The following is a 12,359-nucleotide window of genomic DNA, read 5'->3' as shown; positions in this document are numbered from 1 at the left end:
TGTTTGTAAAAGTGTTGGTGTGTGAAAGAAATAAACCAATAAAATACACAACAAAGAGCTTAACTCTCTGTAATAAATAAAAAAACAGAAGCGATCTGTTGAAAAGTGGGATGAGTTCAGCATCTTTTCCTCACAGTTACAGAAACATCTCTGCATCCTGGAAACAGCTCATCCAGCATTCACAGTCTCCATGTGTTGCTGCCCCCTCCTGGTGACCCACGGACAGAACATCTGGAGCAGCTGTAGGTGGAGAAGCCAAATGAAACGGAGACGGATCTGAGCTTCGACTGTTTATTATAAGAAGAACAAACAGAGACATGAGAGGGTACAGAGTGTAAATGAGCTGGGACGAGCGCCCATCATATTAACATACACAGCTACGAGCCTATGTACAAGAACACACTGAAGAGCAGACACAGGAACACAGAGCACAGATCCACAGACCCCCAACAATCAGCTGATACATAATCAATAATCACACCTAGTCTGCATTCACACACTGAGATATCACTGTACACACAGGCTCACTGTAGCAAAGGACTCTGGGAGTTTGAGTTTAGTGGTTTCCTTCTGTCCTTTTTTTCCCCTCATGTGGCACAAACAGAGCGACTCCAGTTCACCACGCTAACCTCAACGACTCCCAGCGCTCCAAGGAATGTCAAAAACACACACACACACACACACACACTACAACCACCTTTATATATTCTTTTCTTTGTTCAGACTCTGCGTTTTGATTGTCTGCTCTTATTTACAACCACATGATCAGAAACAAACCCCACACTGGCTTCTAAATCCATTCATTTGTTTTAGAGGCCAAACAAAGATGGTGGATGTCGTGTAGTGTGTCCTCAAGACATGAAGATCAGCTGTGGCGTCGCCAAAAAACACAAAAAACAGACCACAGCCAACAACCAGCACCGACCCTGCACCTGCATGAGAGGCAATACCTCTCCACACCAGCAGGGGGCAGCAGGAAAACTACACAAACACACACACACACACAAATCCGCGTGTGCACTCTGACCTCTGCTGGTGGCGGGTTGCACACACACCTCCAGGCCAAGTTTTTAAAGCTCTTCTTCTTCTTTGGTGCACCGTCCAGGTTCTTTCCCTCCACACAGGTTTCAACACAACGTAACAACCACTCACACCCACAAACAGAAGTGAAGCAAAACCAGAATATTAAAATAGAATAAAAATCTAAGACTACAGTTTGACCCTAGCTCCAGTGTGGGTTAATATACGAACAGGAATAACTGAGAGACACAGTGCTTTACAACAACAACCACAGGGAGAGGACAGGCCACCAAGACTGAAACGTCCGTCCAGTTTTCTGGCATCCAAAGAAACCAAAGAGGAAGAAAACCACGTCAGACAGTTTGTTCAAAGAGACGGATGAAGCAGAAAAGTCCTCACAAAGCGTACAGATCTTTGTCCGCGGTGGACCGGAAGGTTTGGAAGGTCTTGGAGCGGCCTTTTCGTCTCCGCCCCGTCCCCCCAGGACAGAAACAAACCGCCTCACGGCAGCGCTGCAGGGCAGCTCCAGCCTTCTGTTTCAGTGTCATCACCCAGGTGGAGCCCCACGGCCCACCCGACGGCCCGCCGGCCTACGCTCACTGGTTGACGTGGGGCCTCAGGGCCCGGTAAAGTCCCTCGAAGGAGGGCCGGTCTGGGATGTCGCGACCCCAGCAACGCATCATCAGCTCGAAGAGAGAGGGCGGGCAGAGTGGGGGGGCGTAGAGGAAGATCTGAAAGGGAAACAGGACAGAGAGAGACCAGCAGTGAGCAAACAGCTCCCCCCTGTGGAGGAACCGCAGCTGCTGCGGCGTCGGAGCGCCCTCACCTGTCGTCCCTGGTTCCTGAAGAACTCGCCAGTGTTCTCTATGACCTGTTCGTCAGACAGCAGGCTGTACGGCTGCTCCTTACACAGAGTGAAGATCTCCCACAGGGTGACTCCAAACGCCCACACGTCACTTGCTGTGGTGAACTTCCCCTGCAGACAGTTATCACAGGTCAGGCTCAAAACAAGTACAGAGCATACAGAGCATCATACAGAGCATACAGAGCACCATACAGAGCATACAGAGCCCCATACAGAGCATACAGAGCATCATACAGAGCATACAGAGCCCCATACAGAGCCCCATACAGAGCATACAGAGCACCATACAGAGCACCATACAGAGCATACAGAGCATCATACAGAGCATACAGAGCACCATACAGAGCATACAGAGCCCCATACAGAGCATACAGAGCCCCATACAGAGCACCATACAGAGCATACAGAGCACCATACAGGACCTTCTGGAGACAATAAAAGCTGAGCCAAGATTGGAATCATAGAAAAAATATGTTTACAGTTTACAGCTAAGGCTTCAAGATCCATCCACATTCATGGGCTGGGTGGTCCCAGGGAACGGACTTGGTCTCATGTCTCTGGGACAAAGGACCACCACAGGAACTTTACCTGGGTCGCTTTAGAGAACCTCTTAATGTTGGCAAAGAGATTCCACCAATTGGGCTGCAGACAGATATTGCTTCAACATGTCAGTCCTCTCGAGCCTAGACTACAATGAATACACCAACAAGCTGATGAGGGGCAGTTCCTGTCAATGACTGAACCACCTCCTGTTTGTAGACCTGCTAGTTCCTGCAGTGGAGAACCACCTTTATCACCGATACCAGGAGGGTTTTTCGGTCCTGATATCTTTGCTCAAAGGCCTGGAGCAGCTTTCACATATTTCTAATGACTTCTATCCCCCCGTCACTCCCTCACCAGCAGGATGCTCTCCCAGGCCATCCATCGTATCGGCAGCACCGCCCGGCCCTGGATGCGGTAGTAGTCGCTGCTGTAAAGGTTCCGGCTCATCCCAAAGTCGGCGATCTTGATGGTGAGGCGGCGGTCCAGCAAGCAGTTCCTGGTGGCCAGGTCGCGGTGCACGAAGTTCAGAGATGCCAGGTACTTCATCCCAGACGCGATCTGCACCGACATGTGCAGGAGGTCCGACAGGCTGGAGGCGGGGCGACACGGAGAGGTCAGGACGATGCACAGGAAGGTTAGAAGGACAGAGGAGGGGGGAGGATTAATCACCTGACTGAAGGGATGTTGTTGGCGTGGGTCAGCGTGCTCTCGATCTCGCGCTGCGACAGGAACATGTTGAGGTCTCCGTTCTCCATGTACTCGGTCACCATGCAGAGCGGGTCGGACGACACGCACACACACAGCAGCCGGATGATGTTGGGGTCGTTAAGGCGGGACATGATCTTTATTTCCTTCAGGAAGTCGTTCCTGGCGGACGGACGGACGAAGCGTCAGGATGTGTTTTCAGGTCCGGTTTTTCACACTTAATAAAAACCCGTCTTACGTACCTGGCCTGGCTGGTGGCGTCGGCCCGCAGCTGTTTAACAGCCACCAGCACCGAGCGGCCGTCTCTGTCCGGGAGCGGCGACCCTTCCCCGAGGAATTCTGGGAGTCCCTCAGCCTCACACAGGTGGACCTGCCCAAGAAGGTGGTCATTTTTGAAAGTTATTCCCAAACCCTCCCTCTGTAACCCCGCTGACCCACTCACCTCTCCGAACTGCCCCTCCCCCAGCTTCTCCCTGAAGATCAGCTGTTGCCGTGGGAACTCAGCGGCGGAGATGTCCTTCCTGGTGAGGGAGTCCACGGTGAGGGCGGGGACAGCGTACATGTTGCTGCCGGTGACGCCCTGCAGCCGCACAATGTCCGTCTCTGCGTAATGCGGTGCGTTGCTATGGAAACACTGGTGCGGCGTGCACTGGGTGATGTCCGGCTCGGCGTAGCCTCCTCCGCACGCTGTCAGGGCGGAGATGTGTGTGATCAATTATAACAACACAAAGACAAAGACAGAGGGGGCAAAGAAAAGGACTGCTGCACCACACACACGTTCAAACGTCTGATGTCACACCTTTCAGCGCTTACCACGCAGCCAGCCTGGCGTCATGTGACAGGAAGTCAGCAGGAGGAGGTCATAGAGAGGGTTACCGAGCAGCAGAGCTGGAGGAGGAGGAGGAAGAGGAGGAGGAGGAGACGGGGACAGAGGAAGAGAGAGCTGGGAGAGTGAGGACAGCGGAGAAGCATGCAGCATTCAAGAGAGACGAGCAGGAGGAGAAAACAGTGAGGAGCAGTGACAGCTGAGGCCAGCAGGGGGCAGACTGCAGCAGCTCCTCCGACCACAGTCACAGAAAAAACCCTCCTTATACTGTTAAATGTAAATATTAATGTGCGTGATGCGTGTTTTTACCGGAGGCCTCGGCGCTCTGCGACAGCTCCGGCAGCTTGTTCCTCAGCACCGCCGGGTTCTGGTACTGCGGGTCCAACAGGAACACCCTCTCATAGTGAGGGTCGGAGTTAACAGGACCTGTGGGAGATCAATCATACATCACTCATCGTTCATTAGCTTTAGCTAACTGTTCTTCTGTTGTGTTTCTCTCTCTCTCCTTTTATTTTGTTGTGTATATGTTATTTCAGTGTGTGAGCGCTGAGGAGGTGAAATGTCCCAGAAGTCACAGAGACGTGGAGACGTGAGTCATTTGATGCAGGAATGATCACAGACTGAATCTTTTCACACACAGAGCATCTGTCTACCTGTGCGGGGGGGCACAGGGGGGGTCTGCAGGATGATGGTGTCACTGCAGGACGACAGCCGGACCGTCACCTCCTCATCGAGGATCCGACGTGGAGCCTGCAGGAGGAGGAGGAGGAGGAGGAGGAGAATCATCATCATCACTCTGCTCTGACGCACAGAGCAGGACATCAAACACACAAACATTCACACTCATCTCCTAAAAAGGAAAATAAAAGCTGCGTTCGGTTCGTGTTCAGCAGCTGTGAAATCCAAACAGACGCCACAGAACGGCTCTGACCGCCGGCCGTCAGAGCCCCGCCTCCTCACCTTCTCCAGCACCTTACAGACGTATTGGCACCACAGGATGAGGAAGATGATGATGACCAACAGCAGGATGATGGTCACCAGGCAGCCAATCAGGATGGGAGTGTTCCCGTCGTCTGGCTGCGCGCTGGCTGATGGATTAGCTGCTGTGGAGGAAAGTCAGACCGTAGATTTATGATCAATGATGATTCGATGAACAAAGCAGTAAATCAATAAAGGTCAAAGGTCACACCTGTGTTTGCAGGAGCTGTGGTGGTGCTGTCCTCAGCGGGAGTGGACGTCACCTGGGTGGGGAGCACGGTGTTCTCTGTGACAGGAAGAAAAGAAAAACAGGAAGTTGTTTAAGTTTGTGTGTGTTTGTGTGTTCGTGTGGTGTGTGTGTTTGTGTGTTACCTGACTGAAAGGAGATCTCACTGAACATCATCCACACATCAGCGAAGTAAAAACGGCAGCGGACGGATTTGGCGGTGCGGCCAGCGAGCGGCACGGTGACGTAGCGGGCACTCGGGTTACGATCGTCCAGCACCGTCTTAAAGGCCACTGACTCCGCCTCCCAGCTGGCAATGAGGCGGGGCTTAAACCAGCAGGAGACGGAGGAGAAGATCTTCACGCCGCGGGAAAACATGTTGTTACTGTGAACCTGGGCGGGGACACAGGTCAGAGGTCAGAATCACGCCTGAGGAAACACGGCGCAGACAAACAGGAAGTGGAGGCAGCCAACCTTCATGGAGGTGAAGTTCCTCTGCCGGTCGAACACAAACTCCATCTCCACAAACCCCTGAGTGCCCAGCGAGTCGTTCCTCCAGCCCAGGTAGTCGTAGCCCTGCCAGACGTGGTACTGACGGGTCAGCAGGAAGTCATCCAGGCCGATCACGCCGTCCGTCAGCTGACCCATCCCGCCAAACAGCTTCCTGTTGGATGAGAGGGTTGTCAGTGTGTGTGTGTGTGTGAGTGTGTATGGATGTGCGTGTGTGTGTGTATGGATGTGTGTGTGTGTCAGACTCGCCTCCTTTCGTGTGCTCCGTCGTACGTGGAGTCGTTGAGGCTGGCGATTAGATACCCGGGCCGCGCCATGAGCTGACCCTCCGGAGCGCTGTAGGAGATGAGTCCGTCTGCAGCAGAGGGAGGGGCAGGGGTTAAATGGCGCACACACACTTGTAAATCACACCGACACACACGCTGGATGAAAGTTTTATAAAATGTTGGAGGTTTGAGGTGTTTACGTTCCTCTGAGGGAAAGTAAACATCGAGAATCTGATGAACAAACAACCTCAGCAGAGATAAAGAGAACACACACAACTGAGTGTGTGAGTGAGTGTGTGAGTGTGTGTGTGTGTGTGTGACTGTGCGAGTGTGAGTGTGTGTGTGAGTGAGTGAGTGTGTGTGTGTGTGTGTGTGTGTGAGTGTGTGTGTGTGACTGTGCGAGTGTGAGTGTGTGTGTGAGTGAGTGAGTGTGTGTGTGTGTGTGTGTGTGTGTGTGTGTGTGAGTGTGTGTGTGTGTGTGACTGTGCGAGTGCGAGTGTTTGCGTGTGAGTGAGTGTGTGTGTGTGTGTGTGTGTGAGTGAGTGCGTGTGTGTGTGTGTGAGTGAGTGTGTGTGTGTGTGTGAGTGAGTGTGTGTGTGTGACTGTGCGAGTGCGAGTGTTTGCGTGTGAGTGAGTGTGTGCCTGCGTCCTACCCTCCCATGGACAGCCGTACAGCTCCACCCTCATGCAGACGGTGGTGGACACTTTGGTCACGGGGATCAGGCGCACGTAGCGGGTGATGATGGGGGGGTGGAGGTCGTTGATGACGGAGGCGTAGGCGTTTTTGTTGCCCTCCATCACCTGGACACAAACACGTCCATCAGTGTTCACCAGATTAAAAGCTCCTGATGTAAGTGTGAGGAAAGAAGAACTTTCAAAATAAAAGCTGAAAGGTTGAGCTGGAAGGTCAACAGGAAGTGGGCGTCTGATGGGAGTCAATGACCAGAAGCAGCTCTTTCTCCTCCCTCCATCACATCACACCTCTGTCACATGTTTCCTCTCCACGTTTTGTTCCATTCTTCCTCGGCCTCTCTTCCTGCCTCATGTTTCAGTCTGTTTCCGGTCCCCCCTCCCCCCAACCCTGTCACTCACCGGGTTCCCCAGCCGGTTCCTCCAGGACTTCCACAGCAGGCCGTCTCTGCTGTAGTTGACGCGGTACGCTCGGGCGAACTCGTTCCCGGAGTTCCTGGCGTATCGTCCCTGAGTCCCGACAACCGTCAGGAAGGTGAGCCTGCCCAGGTCCACCTGAGGAAGACCACAGACAGTGAACACACACAGTCAGTCAGTGGAGCTGTGCATGCTGGGAAATGTGTGTTGTTATTAGAAGGATGATCCATCTTTGCCAGACTGGGAAAGCTGAGGGACACGACTCAAACTTCTGTCAGTCCTGAAACATGTCTGCATGTGTGTGTGTGATTCAGTGTTCAGCTTGTGTGTGTGTGAAGCTGTGAATGTCACATGATGCCCTGAAGGCTCAGCCTCAACCTTCCTCTGGACCTCAGCACCTTCTCCTGTTACCCTGACTGTGCAGCACACGTGCTAAGACACCGACCTGCAGGTACTGACTGTCTGAAGGCTCCAGCTGCCCCTCAGGACACCAGGCGCCGTCGCCCTCCTCGCGGTCCAACCTGCAAACACACACACACACACAGGGGGTTTGTTTTGGTGGAGTCTTCTACAAACACACACCTCGGGTCATATCACTGCGCACTGACCTGGCGTACTGTGGCCCTGTGGTCTCATACCAGTGGCTGGACGCTGTGATGTCTTCGTCTTTGATCCGGCCATCCCCCATGCCCAGAGCATAGCGACAGTGTGCTGACAACACACACAGTGTCATTGTTAGTGGCTGTGTGTGTGTGTGTCTTTGTGTGTGTGTGTGTGTGTGTGTTTACCAGGGTCTATCTGTCCAGAGGCTGCTGTGGCTTGAAGGATCAGCAGCAGGAAGAGGTGCATGATGGTCCACCAATCACACCAACACACATGCTACATCTCTGAGAGAAAGAGAGAGAGATCCTGTTAGGTTGATGTTTTAGGAAATGACCCATTTTACTCAATGACAGCAGGAGGGATGAGACGTGTGTGTGTGTGTGTGTGTGTGTGTGTGTGTGTGTGTGTGTGTGTGTGTGTGTGTGTCACAGATATTTCACAATATTATTATTTACACAATATTATTACAAACAGCAGCCCACTCACAAGAGTTACGCAACACTGAAACAAACAAACCCCGAAGCAATGAACACGCACACACACACACACACACACAGAGACACACACACACACACACACACTCTGTCACTTTGTGAGTCTATGTACAGAATCTCAGGAGAGAACAGCTGGACGGGGGGGGGGGGGGGGGGGGGAGGACAATGGACGGAAGGAGACAGAGAGGAGTTGTACTTGGTCATGTGACCCCATTCGTCTGCAGCCGAGTCATGTGTCATGTCCTTCTCTGTGCAAAGGATTGTGGGTCAGGAAATCTAGAAAAGAACGCCAGCTTACAGGAGAGGTGACCAGATGTGACAGAACATCCTGGTACTTTTAGCAGACCATGTGACACAGACACAGGAAGTGACAGCTCAGCAAAGCGACCATGTTTGTTCGGGTTCATGGATGAAACGTTTACATCCAGGAGCCTGAATGTCTGATGTCTGCGTGGACCGTCCCTTTAAGACCTAACTTGTGTTAAAAGAGCAGATTGAGGCGTTAAGATTTGAACCGTTAGCTCAATGCTAAGTTCAGGAAGTGGATAGATTTGGCTGAGCCGAGCTGGAGGAGGAGAGGAGCTCCACTTTTCACTTTACTGGAGAGCGAGCGAGCTTTATGTAATGTGCTGGCTGCTGCTGAGATTCCTGCACTGTTGCTCATCTCGACAGAAGAATCACATGACCGGAGGAAAAAAAAAACACGAGCAGAGAGAGAACATGACCTACTGAGGCCGAGCAGCACCGAGGCTGAAGGAACAAAAACTGTTTTCACTTCATTTCAGGAACCAAAGTCTGCGACAGACCAACCTCCGCCTGCTCCTCACACAGCTCTCTGATGAAGCACCACAAACACACCGTGTACGTCACATGAGAAAACTCTAAAAAAAAAAATAATCGGTTTAATCCTCGTCTCCTCCACACTAACAGTCCTTTCCCTCCATCTTTGCTTCCTCTCCTTCTCCACTTCTCCCTCCCTCCTCCTCCTCCGCCCTCCTCCGTCAGAACAAACTGAAGCCAAAAGCCTCAACATTCCAAACATTCAACGCAACCCAGAGCTCTCTCCCTCTGTGTGTGTGTGTGTGTGTGTGTGTGTGTGTGTGTCGCTCACACAAACACACAGGAATCCACATGCCTTTCTCCAAGGCTCTCTCTCTCTCTCTCTCTCTTACTGTTACACACAGGAATCTGCCTCTCTCTCTCTCTCACAGGGTGAACGAGACAGAGTTCATCGAGAACAAAACAGAACAGACAAAGCAAAGCCTGACACACACACACACACACACACACACACACACACACACACAGGTAGAAGACGACTGATGGTCCTACAGGACAGACTCTTTATATGGATGAACCATCTGTCAATCAAAAAACACATAAAATAATATGATAACAATCATAACGGACAATGGGACAGTCTGCTCTGTGGAAGACTTCCTGTTCCATCATGTGACACGTGGCTCCCGTTGCCTAGCAACCTGCAGCTAATATTTAAAACATATAAACTGTAAAGTTTGTGAAGAGTTCACTTCACCCGCTGCATCCATCCACTGTGTCCGTCTGATGGACGCAACATGCACGCAGCATGCCGTCTTAAGTTAGCATCAGTTCTGGGTTGCTAGGCAACGGGGGCAGCGCGTGCCATGATGGACAGGAAGTTCAGACCATTCACCGGTTTGTGGGCAGCCTCAGAGGGTTTCCATAGACCAGGGGAAACGGACAGCTGGACTACAGATGCTTCCTTCGAAGGAGCCAGCGACATCTTTACTGTTTGCTTCTCTTTTTCTGTCATTTCTGCACATTCACCTTCACTTTCTGAAGAACAGTGTGAAGTTTTAAAATGTCATTGAATGCATCGTCCTCCCCCCCCCCCGAACGTCTCACGCTGTGAGGAAACCCAGCTGTGTTACCGCCTCCTGGGTTTTAACATGCTGCTGTAAAGTTTTCCTGTGGCTGTCCGATTATGCAACACAATAACGAGGCCACATTCACACACACACACACACACACACACACACACAGACACACACTCAGCCCAGTCAGGTCCAGATGCCTGTAAAGAAACACACAGTCAGACTCCCAGCTGCAACTGACATAAACACAAGCAGCAGCAGCACAGCAGGAAACAAGTGTTTCCTTTAAAAACTGAGTCCCTGCTCTGTGTCCACGGGGACATGGACAGACAATCAGACGTCATTCAGACTGTGGATGTTGTGAGGAGCTGTGTCAGTCTGTGTGGAGGCTCCGCCATGTTGCCTAAACTCCCAGTTTAGAAGAGAGGTGGAGCGCGAGCGGTGACCTTTAACAGCACCACGTCTCTCTGTCCGTCCTGCTGCTGTCCGTCTCACAGGTGGACGTTGACAGTGTCGGCTTTCACTGCGTGTGCATCAGCAGAAAGTGCGACATGCAAATGAAACCTGAGAGCAGGTGACGGCTACGAGCGGCAGCTGGTTTAAAAAGAGCAGCGGCATCTGAAGAATGTCAGGAGCGCCCGATTTAACATGTAGAGATCTGACCGGAGAGAAGAAGCAGCGGCCGAGGTGAACGCATCAAACACGCCCCGACAGCGGCGGGTGGTCATGATGCGAGGTGGAGGAACAAAAACACACCACGTCTCCTTCATATGTGGACACGCCGCATGAACTTAGCACGCTAACATTAGCCGCAGGAACACACAGGATAGAGACCGAAATTGCATGGTGTGGCCCTGCAGAGGGCCCCGAGCCGTAGGTTGGGACACACATTTATTGTATCGACGCAGGGACGGACTTTCTGCAGCACGTCTGGATTTTAAATCTTTCCAATAACAGCTCTGAGGTCAAAGTGTCAAAACTCTGCTGCAGAAAACGAGCCCTGCAGACAAGAGTGTCTACACACACACACACACACACACACACACACACACACACACACACCTGGAGCTACGTAACACACAATCCTCACGGAGCACATGCATGCACCTACATGCTGACAGCACACACACACAGGTATGCAGGTGTTATAATTCTGCCAGCGGTGGGGGAGGTTGGGGGAGGAGAGAAGCTCCTCTCTCTCGCAGCATTGGCTTTAAAAATGGCCGCTGTGACCACCTGATGTGTCACATGGTCACGGAGGTCAGCATGAGGAAACTGTGGGTGCTTTCAGATGAACACTCAGCATCCATCAAACGCTTCGATCAATCAGACCAAACAGGAAACACCTCTGAGGATGTTTGAAGGTTAGCTAGTAGCCGTTAGCATGTCCGATTTTTTAACTTTTCAAAAAGTTTCTTCGCGCCGAGCTACGAGTGAAACAGACGTCAGGGAGCCGGCGCCGGCCCGCCATGCCCGGCTCCTCCTCCGTGTGGTATCTTCATGGTTTAATGAGCTGCAGCTCGGGGAGTCCACACACACGTCTCCAGACGCCATTTTAACGGCTTCCTGTGAGTGTTTGTGGCTGACGGGGGAACCGGGACAGAAACCTTTGGAAGGATTCATCAGGAAGGAGGATGTGCTCTGAGTCTGGAGCCGGATCTGGATCCAGTGTCATACACACTGCATCAGGACGGGTCCAGAGGTCTTCAGAGTTCACAGAGACTCCAGAAGACGGTTTGACGTCAAACAAAGATCCCACAGCACCAGATCACACAGGTTCAGGCCGACTGTGATGGATTTATGATCGGGGCCTGAATATGAGCTTCAGGGGAGCAGACTGAAGGTCAGAATCCTCTGTGCTGGTCTGTGACTCGCCTGTACGATGTAGACACGGGAGAAGAAACACTGTGACGAGGAAACTGAGGACAGTGCGGAGGAAGGACACCTCCTGCTGTGAAGGAGGGCCGGAGGAGCTTAAACATCATGGGCTCAGGTCGGGAGGAGGAGCACCAGAGCCGCCGTCAGCCGGGTGCAGCCTCACCTGTGCACATGAACCAGGTGAAACACCATCCACCACATCTACCACCTCCACCTGCAGGGTCACACTGATCACATCCACCACATCTGTACAGTTCAAAGCTCCACCTGCCCCCCCCAACCCGCTCAGGACCAGGCACCGAACCCCTGGAGCACTGAGAGCTCCATAGCTGCTCCACCCTCTGAACCTCAAACATCCAGACCCGGACTCTTTCACAACCCGTCTTCAAGTCCCTGATGCTGTCACACCTTCACATGTTTAAGATGCCATTTGAATCTGTTCGGTTGTATCTCCACTGTGCAGCTTCTGTGAGTCTTGAAAA

General features: G+C 52.1%; 1 protein-coding gene across 1 annotated transcript in view; it reads right to left on the bottom strand.

Annotated features, from left to right (window-relative positions):
- Positions 1 to 277: 277 nt before the first annotated feature.
- Positions 278 to 12,359, bottom strand: part of LOC114441086 (discoidin domain-containing receptor 2) — a 14,199-nt gene continuing 2,117 nt past the window's right edge. Inside the window, 20 exon segments of the mRNA XM_075353414.1 lie at positions 278 to 1,751; positions 1,847 to 1,996; positions 2,783 to 3,017; positions 3,098 to 3,295; positions 3,376 to 3,503; positions 3,576 to 3,820; positions 3,947 to 4,040; positions 4,042 to 4,076; positions 4,269 to 4,385; positions 4,613 to 4,709; positions 4,920 to 5,062; positions 5,149 to 5,223; positions 5,310 to 5,556; positions 5,638 to 5,827; positions 5,923 to 6,028; positions 6,593 to 6,740; positions 7,032 to 7,184; positions 7,492 to 7,567; positions 7,655 to 7,757; positions 7,835 to 7,933. Coding sequence (XP_075209529.1) covers positions 1,617 to 1,751; positions 1,847 to 1,996; positions 2,783 to 3,017; positions 3,098 to 3,295; positions 3,376 to 3,503; positions 3,576 to 3,820; positions 3,947 to 4,040; positions 4,042 to 4,076; positions 4,269 to 4,385; positions 4,613 to 4,709; positions 4,920 to 5,062; positions 5,149 to 5,223; positions 5,310 to 5,556; positions 5,638 to 5,827; positions 5,923 to 6,028; positions 6,593 to 6,740; positions 7,032 to 7,184; positions 7,492 to 7,567; positions 7,655 to 7,757; positions 7,835 to 7,895 — 2,736 coding nt within the window. The 5' untranslated portion in view covers positions 7,896 to 7,933 and the 3' untranslated portion in view covers positions 278 to 1,616.

The sequence above is a fragment of the Parambassis ranga genome, chromosome 9 (assembly GCF_900634625.1).
Source record: "Parambassis ranga chromosome 9, fParRan2.1, whole genome shotgun sequence".
NCBI lineage: Eukaryota > Metazoa > Chordata > Actinopteri > Ambassidae > Parambassis > Parambassis ranga.
Note: the sequence above shows the minus strand (reverse complement) of the source record. Positions and strands in the feature narration are given on the sequence as shown.